The sequence below is a fragment of the Aythya marila genome (assembly GCF_965140915.1).
Source record: "Aythya marila genome assembly, chromosome: Z".
Taxonomy (NCBI): Eukaryota; Metazoa; Chordata; class Aves; order Anseriformes; family Anatidae; genus Aythya; species Aythya marila.
This window is the reverse complement of record NC_139080.1, coordinates 63,074,727-63,093,442: the sequence shown is the minus strand read 5'-3', so window position 1 is coordinate 63,093,442 and position 18,716 is coordinate 63,074,727. Positions and strand designations below refer to the sequence as shown.

The 18,716-nt window shown below is 42.1% G+C and overlaps 1 protein-coding gene across 8 annotated transcripts in view; it reads right to left on the bottom strand.

The window, feature by feature from the left end:
* Positions 1–17,168, bottom strand: part of KCNN2 (potassium calcium-activated channel subfamily N member 2) — a gene marked incomplete at its 5' end in the record, with an annotated part of 83,282 nt that extends 66,114 nt beyond the window's left edge. For all 8 annotated transcript variants that reach the window (XM_082784240.1, XM_082784236.1, XM_082784238.1 and 5 more), the window contains 2 exons: positions 15,872–15,967; positions 16,050–17,168. In XM_082784240.1, coding sequence (XP_082640366.1) covers positions 15,872–15,967; positions 16,050–17,168 — 1,215 coding nt within the window. The remainder of the gene's footprint in view (positions 1–15,871; positions 15,968–16,049) is intronic.
* Positions 17,169–18,716: the final 1,548 nt, after the last annotated feature.

Here is an 18,716-nt window from a genome sequence, read left to right as displayed (position 1 = left end):
TAATATAAAATCTCTCAAATACTGTGTGGTTTCTTGGTGAAAAGCGCAAGTGAACAGCATGGCTAAGCATTCTCAACTGCATTTTGAATAGACAATGTTTTAAAATTTCTTTTAAAACTGCATAATTTGTTGAAAAGAGCAATCATCTTTTGCCAGTCCTTTTTACCTATTATCTTCATAAATTTCAAAAGTAGTACTATATGCAGATAGCAATTCCAGAAAAATGATACCTTAAGTATGAATTCAATTAAAAAATTAGCATAGAAAAACACTGAGTTAACCTTAGATATTAAAATCTGATCTTACAATTGTAAAAATCTTTACAAATCTTTACTTTGTAAAGATTTTTTTTTATTTAATCATTGAATTTTTTAAACAAACAAACAAACTTTAAGGCTGCATTTCAAAATACATACATGAGAACATATTCACTTGTCAGCAGAAGAAATCCTAACATGCTACAAAGAAAGAAGTTTTGCAGCAGTGCACAGTAAAACGGGTTATGTTTGCAGACACAGATCCCTATCAAGTTCCCTTGATTGTTATGGCTGTACCAATTGCTTCTAAGAAAAATAATACTTGAAAGTGATAATATCTTCAGCTGTCATATGATGATATTTAGGAAGAGAAAACATGGAAAGTAAAAAACACCCAAAGCCACAGGAGACCACAGATCCAGTAAAAATATTTCTATTTCATAAAATTATTAACACCTCAAAAACATATTTTTGAGGCAAATTTTCATATAGCGATGTGTCTCTGCACTCAAACCATGGTGGATATCAAACACTCTGAAACAAGTACGGGGTTGTAAAATAGGCTGTGAATGACAACTGAATTGGGACATGCGAAAAAAAAAAACATATGGGTCAGTGCAGGTTTTCATGTACATTTTATATACTTGCAATTATGCAACCCACTAAATGTGAATTTTACTTTTATTTGGGAAGATACAACAATATTTGTGAATGCCTGCTTGCTTGTATGGGCGTGTTTCCTATTTGGAAAGTGAGAAAGGTAGGTGAATGAAGAAGAGAAAGAACACCTGAACAGCACAATGTAAAGGGCACATGCATGCATATACCCTCTCAGCTGCTTTCAGTCATTTCTGTTATAATAACCATGCATTAATCTTCAGATACTACTCCTGTATGAATAGAGAATGATGCTAGTAATAATAAAAAAAAAAGAACATAATAAAGTAGTGAACAAACTCTTCCTGTAGGGACTGAGTGCTGCCCTCCACAGACAAGGCCAAACTCCTCTGGTCAAGGTCAAAGACGTTACACCTGCTCATAGCTTTCCAATTTATTATAATTATTACTTTATTGTTGAAATGTAATGTAAGTGCTTCATCAGTGTTCTGCAAGGTTCTTCAAATACAGCATTACCTTTTACTTCATCTGTATTCTATAACACAAATTTAAAAAAATATTTTCATCTGAAATTATCTAATGTATTTCCAGCAAGTCATATATAAAATTAAGACTTAAACCAATCTTTTACTACAAATAAGCTTGTTATTTGTCATATCACAGAGTAAAAGCATAAAAATAAATATCAGATCATAGACATTTATATGGTGCGTGCCTATTTACATAACACCTTGTTAAATTCATATAATTACAGATATGAAATAAAACATTCAGAGTAGGCAGAATGCACAAAATAACAACTTAGATCAGGGACTCCCTGAAGCTTCTTAAAACAAAAGGAGAGAAGTTGATTTTGTAGATCATTAGTATATCAAAAAAGATTCATAGCAAGTTATCAGAGGACACTGGTGAATGCAAAGCTCAAAGAAATCAGCCATTTTCTAGGGAAAAAAAAAAAACATACAAAAATAGTATCACTAGCCTGCTGAACAACTCTAGGGATACATGAACACAGCAGCAAAAGGGAAGCTACAAACAATGATAAAGTAGCATCAGGTGTACTCTTGGAAACATTCCTTGTAGAAGGGAAATCAAGTGTGCTCACAAACACATTGTTGCAAATGTTTAATTTAAAAATCCATATTTAGAATGGTTAAAGACTGGGGTATTTAATACATCCAGAGTTATGACCAAACTTTCTCTTAGAAATGGACCCTGGAGGATATAGATCTAGTGCATATAGCTATTTTCTGAACAAAACGAACTTACTTTTTTCAAATGGGCATGCTAAACTTTTATCAGTGATATATGTACACACTCCTACTTATAAAACTATAAAGTTAGATGGATAATTGTAAATGTCCACTACTCAGTTTCAGTATAAAAATCATTGTTTGCATAGTATATTTATATTTTTTTTTACCTCTATGCACAAGTTTTTCAAAATTACCAATATCTTGCTATAAACCCTATGAATGTCAAAGCGTGTAAATAAAACTTCATGTTAATGTGTGCGGGTGGCTAAGCAGGCTCAAAATACTTCACTCAAAGACAGCGTTAAACCCTGCAATCTCTGGAAGTGATGTGTAAAAGTCTCAGACCACTTACAGTCCTTGTGCACCATGTTTTCAGATGTTCAGCATCAAAACCTGCACATTAAAATACACATGAATAATATATCACAATTATTCTGGCAGGCCAGCCACATAAAGGAACATAACCATGAACACTTCAAAAACAAATATGTGCTTATCAACACTCTTACCAGGTTTGTCTACATCTTTTTCAACCTCTGTCCCTCAGATCATTACAAAAAAACTTACCCCAAATACTTTTTGATATTTTTTTCTCAAAAAATAGAACATCTACAATCACACAATCTTGCATGGAGTTAAATCGTAACTCCACAAATCTAAATTATGCCTAGACGTATTTTCCCTCTGTTTTAAATCACATACTGACAGTACTCTTTTTTGCTTTTCCTCTCCAAAACTACTCAGAGGCATTACTTAACCTTTTTCAATGAAACAGGATAGACTTTCAGCTCTATGATTTGCCCCAAACAACTGTGAAGCAGCTTAGCCCCTGGCAGCATACAAAGCCAAAGGACTATTGCAAGACCCGGCAACTTCTGGGTGATTTTGTAGAGCCACAGAATCACGTAAGTTGGAAAATGTAATTTCTTTTCATACAGTTCCCTCCATATCTATGTGCTTATATGCATTAGCAAACCACACAAGGTGAGATGCTCCAAAATCTGCTGTTCTTTCTACTCGGTAACATTCTACGCAGAGAACAGTGTTAAGAAATGACATCCAAGGACTCCAAAGGAAAAAAAAATATATTCCTAAATATCCAGATTTCTCTCCCAGTGTTACAGGGAAGAACCCCCTGAGAAAAGTGTACTTACACATCCAACTATGAAATGGTCATAGCTTGTATATATAACAATATCAAATAATTAATGAGTTTATTACTATTAATAAAAAGGGCTGATAACAGATTTTTTTTTTCATTTTAATTATTAAAAAGATATTTCACAAAGCATTGTCCTAATTTAATTTAGTTTGGAATCTTGCTCAAACACTCACAGTTAAGTTTCCTTAGATCTATAATCAACAGGGAGATATGCAGTTACATAAATTTTTTATGAGCCTCTGAACCTAATCAGAGGTCCAGAAATGAAAGTCCAGCATTCAGGGTTACCACATTCACTTGAGATATTCAGTAGACCCACCAGTGAACGACAGAATTAAACTGATGAATAAGAAGTTCCTACGAAGTTTACTGCCACTCAGGTACTTCTTCATTGCAATATCATCCGTCATTTAACAGCTATTCCATTATATGAGAGATTCAGATCCCACTCTATACAGCTGCATAAAACACAATGAAAACAATTTCCTTAAGCTACCACGTCTAAAAGAGTTCCATCCAGCACCAACAGCTCCCACAAGCTCTTGTGGCTGGGGCTGATAGTCAAAAATGTTCTCCAAGCATATATACAGGAGCAAGACTTAATGAATTTCTGAAGACAACATAAGTGCAGGAAAAATAAGATAGGGAGAACAGTGGAGATGAGACTCCTGTTCCTTTTTTTTTTTTTGCATATGCATGCAAAATGGGAAAATACATGTAAGTTATTTTTCTTGCTTTACACTATTTATTGTTCTGTTGCATAGAAAGTAAGAAAAAAAATGAAGAGGAAAATAAAAAAGAAATGTTATTATGTAACAGCCATGTTTACTAGAGAACATGCTGGGTGACTCAGAACAATCCAGAACAGTTGCTTCGTACATTTGACAGCAATGGAATGAAAAACATACATAGTTTTAAAACTCAGCTTTTTTTGCAACAATCTAAGGACAGAGCAAGGCTGTTTGGCTCTTGCAAGGTGCCAGGAAATGTTTCACCAGCTAAGCCAACCCAAATACAGCTTGTTCAGAACCCAGCTTCCATCAGCCACCACCGCGCGGTGCACCCTGCTTCTCCTGGCTCACTCTCACTGCTCAGAGAGCGCAGCAGGACACAAGCTATGCCAGCGTCACTACACCTGAAAGGGAAAGTTGCAAAAAAATATTGAATGAATTGCTTTGGGTCCCTCTGCACTTTCACCAATATAAGCAAGTGGCCACCGTGAACGAATTTCCATACTGAAACAACAATTCCAAAACTTTGTGTTTGAAGAACACAGCGTATCTGCCCACAAAACAACAGAGCTATTTTACTGAACTAATTTTTAGAATACATTGTGTGAGAAGCCTAATGGTCTGTTATATTTTCCCACATTTCAAGTACCTCAAAAATAAAGTAACTCTGATTCTACAATCCACTCGCAGAAGCAAAATTCACTGGGGAGAACTATCTACATTTCAATATTTTTATGTTGTTAAATAATTATTTTACAATCCTTCATTTAGGATTTGTTTTTCTTCATTCAGTACTAAAAATAATATGTTCTACAGATCACTGCATAAAGAACTGCCATCTCTCAAAACGGCTGCCATCTGCCACTGTTCCCAATGTGAGAGAAGCCTCACTGTCTTCAGGGACGATCAGCTTCATTACTACTAGGGAAATGGGAACCAATTAAAAAAAGGATGTATTTACTGAAGAAATTGGCAATATTCTTGCAAGTCAGTAGGGGACACAGAAATCAAAAGAAGAAAGGCTGAATCTGAAGCCAGACAAAATGAGCTTACTCACTTGTTCTACCAAAGGAGTGCACCTGCACCTGTGACTCTAAATTTAGGAATGTGTTTTTATGGAACAATTGGCACCAACACATCATATGGACAAGAATCTATCTTCTCAGTTCCTCCCTTACTTTTTATGTATGACATAAATACGCTGGGTATTTGGGAAAATTTGTGTGTTTGTTTCTTAACTGGTGAGTTTCCGTTTAACTGACTCTGGTGTATACCCATCAGCACAACTGGAATTATAAAGTCCCAGTAGTGTTTTCATCACCTCAGATACAGTTAAGCTGGGAACTTCATTTGAGGATATGTTTAAAGTAACTTCAAATAATGAAATGTAAAGCCTAAGTATTTAAGTGTTGTCCTACAGTGGGACCAATTCTTAGAAAACCAAGAATTGGGCAGCAGGAGAGAGAGAGTGGAGTTGTGAATTTAGAAATCTACATAAACATAGTCATGAACTAATCTTGCCTGCATGGAAGTATTTGTGCAACAACTGCCCCTGTAAATCACCCTGGCAGGTAAAGCTGGGAAAGAGCAGAAACAAAGCCGCTGTTTGTTTCATACCTGTTACTCCTGAAGGTCTGAGGTGAGCTTCTGGCTAAACCACGTAGCAGATAAAGTCTTCAGACTGCTTCAAAGATTAAGTTAAAATATCTTTAAGAAGGTAACTTTCAACATCATATTAAATAATGTAGACACATGTTTCTTTCCAAGTATTTACCTGTATTTGTTTATAAGCAAAATGGTGATTTACTTGATCACTCCTAACTATGACTGAAACGGCTTCATCAGCACAAAAATAAATAACATTAAAAATAATAACAATAATTAAAAAATCCCATCATATTCTGTAAAATGCCTCTTGGCATACACAGTTCTTGCCGCTACCCCGTTAATTATGTGAATGTTACAGCTTCATCAAATCGGTCTAGTTTACAGAACTAGATGCTCTGTTCTCTAAGTTACTATTTTTTAAAGAAGTCTACAAATCAATAAGTGAAGCAAGGTCGCACTGCATGCTGCCAGCCCTGTTATCTTCAGTGGTTTAAACACAAAGCTGCTACTCAAAATGTTGTAGACAGTTTTGTGCTCACAACCATTACAGTCAATAAGATATTCCATGGCAGCAAAAAGTCTGATGTCCAACAGTGAGCAAAGGATGACACCAGCCTACACCAACATACATACAAAAGTCACAGAAGAAATGTAAGACTCACTAATTTTAGGTAAGTTAACTGACATTTCTAACCATAACCTGGGTATAAAAATTCATCATCCTTTCTACTTTCCTTGCAAGTGCTGAGAATGATCTGCCTGCTCATAGCTATACTGCTAAATTTCTCATCTGTCTCCACTGCATCCCCTTCTGTTGGTGGAAAGTAGGCAAATATCTATTCATACATGTCTGCAAAAGAAGATGAAGAACTAAATGTTTTCCTGACAAGAAAACCAGGAAAGCAGACTGGCTGTGGGTAACCTTCCTTCAATTTTCCCCCTCATGTTTGCAATTAAACTATATTAAAAATACATGGAAGCTGAACTGAGAATACACGAGGAGAACGACAGATCTGCCCTACTGCATGAGGATTTAGTTATTTTAAGCAATCACATTGCAGAAATCACAACAGAATGCAAGTTACTGGCTTTTACCATGAGCCCAAAACTGAATGAGAACAAAAGGAGAGGTTGGGCTTACTGTGAAGCCACTTTAGCCACAACACCATTCAGATCAGGATCATATTTTGTAGTAGCAGTCATGCTACAACATGAGCCAGAAGTACCTTTTCAGCGATACTGGAATTTGAATGACTAGAATTCCTCCTTGATCAGTCCATTTCTTATGCCCAAGAACAGCTCTTGTACAAATATCCTACAAAAGAATCTGCAAGCAAAGAAGCCCACTACAATCTGGGTGTTGTAGCTCCATGCCCAAAACAGAATTTTCCAGCTACAGCAGAGAGAAGCTCTGTAGGGAAGTGAAAAGCAAATAGAGCCTCCTTAGCTTATTCTTAATACCATGTCTATTCGAGAGTTTGTAAATCTGCAGGAAGAGATACTTTAATAATGACAAAGGTTTTAAGGATCAAACCATTAGCATCAAACCTCGTATCATGAGGACACCTGAAGATACCATATCATGAAAACCTCTGAAGATCCCACTAAGTAAGACCCTTGAAAATTCAGATCATTCTTGGAAGTCAAAACACACCTTAAATGTGCATGACTGGTGTAAAAACAGTAACTAATGTTGTATTAGACATTAGTGATCATTGTTACTGGTCATATTGTTTCTGATGGGAAATAATTTATTGGCACACATGAGCATTCAGTCTTTCTCCCACAGCTTCCTAGAGTTCTATGCATGTGTATGGATGCAATGGTACAGACTGAAACAACACTACCATGTAACTTTTATTTTTACTTAAAGACATGCCTCATTCCCTGGCTGCAACAGACCTTATTCTTAAAAATATAATGATCTTCTCAAAACAAGAAATGCCATTCATCCCCTAGGTTGAATCTGCTTTGTTGTAAGACTGAAGATGAAGTATTGCTGCACAACGCATTATTGTGGTGATGCTACTGTCAGAGGTCAGGGATAGGGCAGATGTGCTTAACACTGTAGTAACACTACGTGACAGAGGTTGCAGAGTTATGGAAGAAGGAATAAACAACTGTAATAGGAATCAAATGCTTCACGGAATTTCCCAACAGTATCTCATTAGGAGATACTGTGGAGCACACCATTCATTTTGCTCTGCATTGTTTGGGACATCTGCTACAGCAGGCTGTTCTTGAAAGCTACAGGCATGGCTGGATGACAACAGCAGTATCTTATTTATGTGACAAATGACTGATCTGAGCATAAGAGCACAAGACAGACAAGCCTGAGCTTCAAATATAGATATAAAGCCTTCCCTAGATTACTTCCAGAGCATTTGAACTTTTAGTCTCAGCTTTCCCCTTTATAAAAACATCATAAAAACATCAGCTTACGGAAAAAAAAAATGTGAGGATTCATCCACAGAACTCCTTTCGACAATGAAAAAGACAACACAAATGCTTGTTATACATGCATTCCTTTCTTTACAGGCTGATTTACACCTACCCATCAAACCACAGAACTGATGCGTTAACTGTTTACAGGAGACAGGCAGCTACACTTGAACACTACAAGCAACAGTATTTATTGCACACTGCAGGTAAGAAAGCTCTGGAATCTCTACACCCACAGGTGACAACAATATCTATGAACATAGGCCCACATGCATTTATTTCTCTCATTTTTGTTTTTAAACTGCAAACATGCTCTTTTAGAAGCAAAAACTCTTCCTTTGCCTTCAATATCCTCTGGTGACTACCCAAACTCAGTACTAAACTAGTACTGTCCTTTCCTGCAGATGCATCCTTAACAATGGCAGTGGTTTTGCAAGAAAAATTACACTGTGAGTTAAACTTGTATAGCCTTTTAAGTGTCCATTTATGACACCCACAGTTCCTGTTCCTGTCAATAACTTTGTCATGCGTGTTCACTGAGCAATCAATAACCTATTCTGTTGATCAAGAATGTAACACAGAACCCAGCTCTCCCCTTTTCATCATGACAGCTCTACAGTATTAACAAGCGTAAAAGTTTAGAAGGTGACCCTTTGACAGAGCAAGTTTTTCTTTTAAAACATATTATTCTTTAGGGGTGAGAGAGAGGAAAAAAAAAATTACTTTAAAAAGGACTAAGAGTGGCCATTTACAAATATGAAGATATTTAAAGCCTAGCCATTCGATTTAGTTTACATGGAATTCACAGGTGTATTTCCTTTTTGTCACAAAGAAGCTTAGTGTTACTTCTAAAGGGATTTCATTCTGAAGTATCCGTCAATCTTCAGCAAAATGAATGAGATAAGGAAGCAGCTCAGAAGGTGGAAGCTGCTGCAGAATGCTTCTCTTCAGAATTCATCCCTCTTCACTCTTTTACCCTGTATCTAACTTTCACACTCTTTTGTTTTTAAAATGTCAACATAAAACTATTTTCATTAAGGACTGCTCAAACCAATGAATGAGTACAACTGCAGGGACCATTCAAGAAGCAAGAGCTGAATGAATCAGTAAGTTACAGTTGCATGATTCCTGGCATCTACATTAAAATAGTACTATATTAAATATTGATGTGCTATATTAACCAAATATTTTTGGCTGCAGAAATATGGGTTCAGATACATCTGTTTAAAGTGTAAAATTCCTATGTTTCACCACAGTCCTTACTTAAGAATTCTTTCCAAGCTGTAGATATGTTCTCATGACAGTCTCTTCTGATCTTCTGACAGTGATAAGAAATTACTTAATGCCACTCTCATTAAAATTATTGGACAAAGCCAATTTACACAACTTCAATAAAAATAAACTGACACGGGTATTTTTGAATGAAAGTTTTTCCATTCATGTTTTCAACAAAGTGTAGCTTATATTATTTAAAAAAAAAAAAAAAAAACACACAAAACAAACAAAAGTGTTATTAAGTATTTTTCTTTGTGTTGTCATGATGTGTAACTTCTTTCTTTTCAACAGACAGAGCCATAATTTACTTCCCCAGAGAACTACTTGTTCTTCTGCATACTTAAGAGTTTATTTTCCGTTAATAAAAGGTCGTTTGTACAATGACCAATATACCCAGCTTACCTGAAAGCTAATTACAAGATCAATTACAGCCTCTTCTCTTAGGGGTAATTTATGTCTTAAAAGGAGCTTTATGGGCTCAGAGCAGTTATTCATCCTCTAGTAAGGGAGTGTGACAATGACTTTCATCATCAAAATCAAGGGTGAAAACAACTGACTGAAGTTGCATAGCAGCCTCCACACAGCTTTTTGAACCTCCCAAGTCCTATACAACAGACACTCCTATCCTGATCTCTGCTCAAAATGGACAATAAGCACGTTCCAAATCAAATTCAAAGCCCTGAATACTACATTTAGTAGATCACATACAGACCATAACCAGAATCACAAGAGCATTAACCTACATTTGTCAGGTTTGGTACACTTTTACTAAAATTTAGGTAAACCAGAGCTGTTGTCAAGCACATGACAGAATTTTCAGATCTGAAGTCCCTATAGCCAAAGGATCAGATACGTACAATACTTCTATACTAAGATGCCCATGCAGAATGTCTGAAAGATTGTAGACAGCAGTTATCTCTGCTAAACTTCAGCTAAACTATGCAATTAATGCAAATTCAGGATCTAATCTTTGTTTACAAATGCTCTCCTCCAAGTGGGGCAATAACACACCTTCCCCTACCTCATTACACACATCCTGATGAACTTCTTACAGCCCTAATAAAAACTGCTCAGAACAACAGTGCATGGGAACAGGCAATCTGAAGCATTGTCAGGCTCTGACCATCAGGTACATTCAGTGCCCATTCAGTGCCCTGACCATCAGGTACAACCTCCTCATAAATATTAATGGCGGCTGTTGGGAATAAGCATCTTCTACATGTAACTTCAGCACAGAAGATTGGAGATGCTTTTGGATGTTGACCAACATTATAGGATTTCCTATCCTGCCTTCCGTGCCGTATGCTCTATAGTGCTGCTTCCAAGAGACATTGGGCACTTGCACCTTCTTCTGGGTGCTCTGCAAAGATAATCTCATCCAAAATGTACCAAATGGAATTAAAAACAAGTATTTTTCACATAAATATGCCAAAGTGTTAATTTGACAGATACGGCGCCCCTGGATCCCTACATGATTCTCTGCTGTATGGAACATGTACTAAACGTGACTGGTAGAAGGTATTTTTAAGTTTGTAAATGAAGCTACTGTATCTTAACTCAAAACTGCTACATAATCAGTTTTGTTGTTGCCCGATCAGAGGCCTGTTGTAATAAGCAGAAAGAAACCACTAATTCTCAACAGGCTTTAGATCAGAATAAAATTATCACTCAAAGTTTATTTATTGATTTTCACCTGTCACTCAACTGACTTGATTTTTTGTTTTTGCAGCAGAAGTTTTAGTCTCCGTTTGTTAGCTCCCATGGTTAAACATACCTAGGCGACGGCAAGCTAGACTCTGTTTCTTTAGGGAAAAAGTCAACAGAGCACCAAAGACACAGCCAGTGAGCTGAATATGTACCATATACACTGAAGGTGAAACAGCCAAACATAATTTGGCCGGCATGAAATGCGTTACTGCTTGTGATGAGAAACTGCAAGAGAGTTTAACTTAGTTTTTGTTAGTGAATGTGGGATTTTTAGGAAGAATTTTCTGTTGATGGCAGTAGGATAGTGAATGTCCTGTAAGCAGTTTTTATTATAGTCATGCATTATGGAATTTATTCACATGATGTATTTATTAACACCCACTCTTGTTTCCTGGTACTGCCTGTTCCATTTCTGCAACTTTTCAGGAAACAGGTAAAAAAAAAAGAAATTCTTAAACCATCAACAAGACATTTAAGTTCCCATCTATGATAACTTTCCATAAAATTAAAGAAGATGGAAAGAGTTACATTCCAAATCTACCAGCAACACATTATTTTCCCCATCACTTCAGATGAATCTGAGAACTGAAGGTGCTTGATCCCTGCAGCCCTGGAGGCTCTGCTGTGAACGTAATGGCCTAACCTCAGCCTCCGAGTTTGCATGACCTTCCACAGGAGTTCTAAAATGTATTGCTAGTTCATACTGATGTAGAAATGCTTAAAAGTTGTCAATTCACATTAAAAAAAAAAGGAGAGGATTTCTATTCACTTCTACAAAACAAAAACTTTCATTTTTTCTGTACGAGTGAGAGCATCTGAATCAGGCAGTGGGAAAAGAAGCTCAGATTTTGTGCAGGAGAGCACAGGTAATTATTATTCAGGATAGGCAATAGAAAGGCAACATTTATTTACAGAAGGGATAAACTAAGTAGTCCAGCACCAAAGCAAAAGTATTCCAGTGGACGTGGGGGGACTATACCTCCTTCCTGCAGCTTCACCATGTGAAGTGCAATCCAACACTTTCTTAAATTCCATTATTAATCTAACAGCAAATTCCACTAGAGAACCGTGGAACGGAGTAGTAAGCTGTCAAAAACCAGCAGTTTTAACCATCTTGCATGCTGCTGCTTTAATTATGTAAAATAGCATTAAGTAACAAACTGTTTATGCATGAAGCGGGTAATTAACACATTTTAAATCATTATGATAATTGGATAACGCTACCTTCTTAGCTCTTCCCTCCTTCACCGCTCCAAGCTCTCAACTGAAGTAACAGTCAGAGAAAGACCTGTTCAAAGCCGGGATAATTATGAGTTTCATCTTTCCTAGCAATCTTCCTAACACAGGACACTTGCTCCGCAGAAGTGAATCAGCAACCACAAAAGCTCTGAGACAGAGTAATGAATAGCTCACAGTCTCCCAGGTTTGATGTTTTTAAGATGACAGGCATGACAACAATGGACCAAAAGGAGAATAAGCAGGTTTGGGGTTGTCATTACACTCAACTCCAACATCGTTAGAGCAGTTTGTGGTTTTGTGTTTGTTTGTTTCTGGGAGGGGGAGAGAGGAAGGGATTTTCTTCCTCTTTTCTGGAAAGGACAACGTAAGCTAACACTCTTCACTTAAACCTGCTGTTTTCATTCCACTACTGGCACAGCCTTAACACCAACTCGACTGATCAAATTAGCAGCCCCTGCTGCGGAGCTGGAACAACTAACGCCACACAACCACCAAGCCCTCTCCTTTGGCCTTCCATGAGACAGCGCAGCGCCCGGACAGCTGCTCCCTCCCACCCGGGACAGTGTGGAGCCACAGCTGGGTGTCGGGACCCCCGTAGCCTAGCAGTGCCGCAGGAGCCCCCCGCCACCCGCTGACCCCTGTCACCGCCCCGCACTGTGCCCGGAGCTGTCCTCGGTGCTGAAGGGGAGACAAGGAGCCCCCTGCCCTGGCAGGATGGGGTTGCCCCCAGTCCCCCTCCAGCCACGGATCGACTGGGAAAAGGAGACACAAGCACAAAATTAATTCACCTTGCATCCCTGCAGTGCTCCTGGCTCTGGGGACGAAGCCCAGTGGGTCTTTGTAAAACTCCTTGCCAACTCCCTCAGATCATTTAGCCGGGCCAGGGAAGCCAAGAGTTTGGTTCTGCTGCCTGCATGACTTGTTTGCAGAGCAAAATGTACAGGCAAGGTCACGTTAATGCATAGACTTCAGTCACCTGCTATGCTGCCAGGCACAGCCACTGGCTTGCAGGGCTGTTCGGACTTCCACCCATAAATCAAGGTCATGGACTACCGGAACAAAAGGAGAAGCAGATTGCTGTTAGAAGGAGTTTTAGGTCGCCAGGTGTTTCTGAAGACTAAATCAGCAAGCAGCAATAATTATTACTGTCATCTTATTCCGCATCATATTTTCTTTCAAGATTTATGGAAAAATCTACTTTTAGTTAGGGTGGTTAGTGTGCATCTGGGTATGAAGCATCCTGTGCTGCAAACAGAACACATCGATGTTCTACAGCAGAGTTCTTTTTCTCTCAATTAAATCCTGCTAGTTTACACAACACTCACTCATAAAGTCTAAGCATGTTTCAGAGAAGAATTAGATAGGAATGTTTAAACTTGCACAGGAATGACAAATAGGTGGTGCAAACAGTGCTCCAGGACACAACCAGCCATCTGTGGGCATGATTCTACAGACGTAATTCACGGAAGATTCTCTAGCAGGATATCTGTTTAAATTAGAGACGAGTTTGCCGTCGGAAAACAGTCAGTTTTAAAGGTTATTTAAAAACCACCACATAATCAGGTTTACAGAGTATTTTCTTTTGCCTAGAATAGATTCCACACCTTCCTGAGAAAAAGTGTTTTAAAGGTACTTCTTGTTTTGGGATGCCAGATGTAACACAAGTTTACCGCTGTAGATGGATGTACATTTTGCTCTGCATGTTCCTCACCTTATTTTTAAAAAGACACGTCTATGTACAAAAACTTACTGTCCCAAAATTAAAAAGCTGTCAGATACAGGATAGCTAAGGGTGGTACCATGCTCGTTCCTTCTAACGGGCTCCCTGAAAACAGAACTTCCCTTCCATTTTCCAGATGAATGATGGAGCTCTTTGGGTCTGCAGCTCGGTCCAGGTCCTGCCATGGCTACTGCAGTCCCTCAGACAAAATCAGAGAGCACTACTGTTCTAACAGCAGCTATCCTGGTGTTCTACACTGTCAGGCAGCACTGAAAACTATGTTAACCTTGATTAAGTCACATGATTGCATAACTCCTTCCAAGCAGCCTCATACATGAGGAAGCTCTTTAAAACGACCAATACAAAAAGAAATTACGTTTTAAGTTTAAGACAGTTTTTTTTTTTTTTTTTTCTGATATATAAAACATTTCTAAAAGAATGAAAAAATGTAACTACTAACCTGAAAAAAAAAACAGGTCTCAAATAAATTACTTAGTAAGAGTTGATGCACATAGAAATCTACAGCTGTTTGGTTATCCTACATGAGGATTTCCATGTAAAGTTTCTGTAAAATGCTTTGAGTAATTCAAACATTTGCAGCGCTTTCTTTCAAGCCTTGTTCTTAATGCTTCAAGCACCACTTGTAGAACAGCACACCAGAGAAGAAGGCTCGGACGTGCAGCAGCAATACTTATTTACACGGATAAAGAACCCTCTTCATCAGTATTCCGGTAGTTTAGAGTACCTTTTTTGCCAGAATACTTGCTTATTGAGTACAATATTATTAAACAGCTTTCAATACCTTTGATAGTCACACAAAGAAACTGGGTTCTGAGCCAGAAATAGTTTTGCATGTGTAAGGACTTCACAACAGGATCCAATTTGGCAAAGAGTCTTCAGTAACATAATACTTCTCTAACATTATCTTAAGAGCATGGTACCCTTTCACATTGGATCTACAGCATTCGTTTGTGCAGAAGACAGGAACTAAACAATCGTTAATTTCTCTTTTTACTGACTGCTACCACTGAAAAAGTCTTCTTTGCCCTTGAAGCCTGTCATTTCAGCCTGTAGCTGGAGGTGGTTCTAATTAGGAAAAGCAAAAGCAGGGACAGATCTACAAGTAAGGCGTTTTTCTCTTCAGAACTTTGAACTCTATCTGTTGTATGTTTCAGTTTAACTAAAAACATGTATTTTAATGTCTTGGTCAAAAAAATTTACAGCTGATATTAGAACTAATTCTCTCGGGCAGAACCTGCGACAGCATTTGTTAGACTTATTCTACAGCCTCGGCCAGCACGTTCCCCCTACCCTTAGCCCTACCTTTCCTGACAGTTCTCCTCTGTCCCACTCCCAGCAGCTGCGGGGTGTTAAGTAAGACGTGTCGGACACAAGTCTTCCCCTGCTTTTTAAATATTCTCCTGGAGCATGCTATACCTGAGGCAGCACAGGGAAGATCACATACCTCGCAACGTGCGGATGATTAACCTTGCCATCAAGAGAAAACACATGGCACGGAATTTAGTCAATGGGAAACAGAAGACTGTTGCTGCACCTCTGCTACAGAAGACAGCAGGCATGTCATACGGGAAGCGTGTTATAACCTGAGGGCTAAGGGATCCTACAGCGCGATGGCAGGTACCAGCACCAAACAGGCAAAGCATGTGTGTCCAGGCAGCCTGCTGTCTGTCTCTGCAGGGCTGGGATGCATTCACCTAACTCTGGTGAGCGCTGAGCTTCTCTCTGTGCTTTCTGAGCCAGCGGGAAGCGTGACCTGCTCGCCGGCCGCCCCTAAAGCCACCGCCTCGCCAGCACGTCCCTGCCAACCCCCATCCATCCCCTGAAGGAAGCATTACCTGGATCTCCCGCGCGTGGTACACGATGATGAGCCCGAGCAGGATGATGGTGGAGAGGCTAATAAGGCATTTCAGAGCGAGGGAATACAGCGACTCCTGCAACAGAAAGACAACACGGACCCTCAGACCGACGCGACACGGGGCCGGGGGCGGCGCTGGGGGGCTCGGGGCCGGGTACCTTGGTGTAGGCGCCCCAGGACAGCTCGGTCTCGATGACCATGACCACGATGCCGAACATGCCGAAGATGAGCGCGTAGTCGCTGAGGCGCTTGCGCTTCTCGAAGAGCGCGCGGCGGTGCCCCAGCTTGTAGCCGATGTTCTGGTTCTTCTTCTTGCTGGGCTTGCCGCCGCCGTTGTTGGGGCCACCCGGGCCAGGTCCGGGTCCGGCGGGGCCGTAGAGGGCCAGGTTGTTGGAGTTGTTGTGCTCGGGCTTGGACACCACGATCTCGGGGGCGGCCGAGGAGGAGGCGGCGGCGGGGCTGGGGAGCGGCGGCTGCAGCGGCTGCGCCTCGGAGTCCATCTCGTGGAGGTTCCTGCGGGACGAGCTCAGGTTGCTGAGCGGCCGCATGACGCCGCCGTTGTACCTGCAGCTGCTCATGGCTATTTCGGTGAAGGGGTTGCTCTCCCGGCGCTGCTGCTGCTGCTGCTGCTGCTGCTGGTGATGGTGGTGGTGGTGGTGGTGGTGGTGGAGGTGGTGCAGGTGGGTGCTGCCGCTGCTGACACTGCTGCTGGGGCTGGCTGCCTGCTGCTGCTGCAGGCTGTGGCACTGGTGGTACTGGGCGAACTGGTGCGGCTGCCTGCCATGGCTGGACGGCGTGAGCTCGCTGACGTTCAGCTGGCTGCCCTGCCGGGACGAGGCGGCGGACGACAGCGGCGACGGCTGCGTGCGGAGGGCGAGGGGCGACGAGGCGCGGAGCAGCAGCGGCAGCTGGTCCCCGGCGGCGGCTGCCGCAGCAGCAGCCCCGTAGTAGGCGCAGTTGTTGCACTGGAGGCACGGGCTCTGCTGCTGCTGCTGCTGCTGGAGGCTCGCCTTGTCCGCCGGCGGGCGCTGCTGCTGCTGCTGCTGGTGGTGCTGCTGCTGCTGCTGCTGCTCGGGGCCGAAGCCCGGCGGGAAGTGCCGCGGCGCCTCCATGCCGGGGCCGTTAAAGCCGCCGCAGGACCGGGCGGTGGTGCACCCTGCGCAATGCGTGACGGTCGGCAGGGGAGCGTCCTGCTGCCGCCACGACGGGCCCATCCCGGCTCCCGTAGCATCCGGGCGGCGCGTCCCATTGGTCGGCCCGGCCAAAACAACGGGCATCACGTCACCTGCGGGGCGGGGCGGGGCGGGGGGGGCCGCGGCGTGAGCCGGCGGGGGAGGCGCCGGGACCCCCGGCACGCCACGCCCCCCGCCTCCCGGGACCACGCCCCCTTCCCCGGGACCACGCCCCCTTCGCCGGGACCACGCCCCCCTCCTCCCGAAGCCGCGCCCCCTCCTTATACACCCCCAATCTCCCCGTGGCCCCGCCCACCCCGTGGCCCCGCCCACCGCGGAGCCCCACCCCCGCCCGGGGATGCCGGGGCCGCCCGGGGCTTCCCGGGGCCGTCCCGTGTCCCCCCCCCACCCGCCCCGTTCCCCGCTCCCCCCGCTCCCCGCTCACATCTGCGCCGCCTCCGGAACATGGGCGCCCGGCACGGCACGGCCCGGCCTCGCCAAGCCTCGCCCCGGAGCTGTCCAGCGCCGCCCTGCAAGGCAACAGCGGCACAGGGCACAGGGGCGGCAACCCCCCCCCCTCCTACCCCCCCCCGCCTCAGCCGGTCCCCGGTGTCGGAGGAGGGGGAGGTCCGCGATCGGGTTTGCGAGGGGGGGCGTTCCCTGGCGTTGTGTTTATTTTTCTCCGCCGGGCCCCTAAAGGCTGAAAAAAAAAAAAAGAAAAAAAAAAAAAAAGTAAGTTTTGTGGTTTTTTTTTTTTGTTTGTTTGTTTTTTGTTTTTTTTTTTTTTGCACCCTTTACCTTCTCCCTGACATTAAACGCAAAATTTGTGACTGCTTTCCGGGGGTAAAAGCCCGCATCTGTGTAATTTCCGTGCCCCGAGCACCCTGCTGTGTTAGGAGAAGCAAGCCGAGGTGCCCTGCCGTGGTAGGAAGCCCAGGGAAGCGCTGCCAGGAAGATTTTGGATGCCAGGTACCTCCTCGCTAGCCCAGGTGTACCTCTTACAGCACGCACGCCCTGCCCACGCACAATCAAACAGCCCTCCTTAATGCAGCGCACACTGTGGGTCCAAAGCGTAGGTGGACCAGAAATTCATAAATCACCGAGTACCACCATCGGTCATTGTGGAAAAGAGCACCCGCAGTCGGAGCACGCATAATATACAGCAGCATGAGGCCTTGTGAAGGTACAGAATGCCTTCAACAATCGAGTTTTGCACAAAAAATCCACCAACACGTTCCTACATGCATGATAAAGCACTTTCCAAATACATCACTCCGTGATTTTAAATTTTACGTGTACCGTGACTGACTCCATCACAGCCAGCTCTCCTGAGCACCAAAGACATACCAAAAATAAAAATAAAAAAATAAAAGGAAGCTCAAATTTTAAAAGCGAACAGGACATTTAACACTGCTTCACATCTTCCACCGTTTGTTTGCAAAAGCATGGTGCTGTAATTCCACCTTGGTGACTCTGTTTTGCCTGTGTTTTCAAACACATGTGAATCGCGTGGATCTTGAAAAACAAAAATTTTAGGGAGCCTGTGCTTTTATCACTGTGTAAATTAAGCTCCTGCACAGAGCTGCTGTCCTGTTGTTATGTTTTCTGAACTAATTTAAGCTTTAAATGCTCTTAGGCTTCATCTTTCCTTTT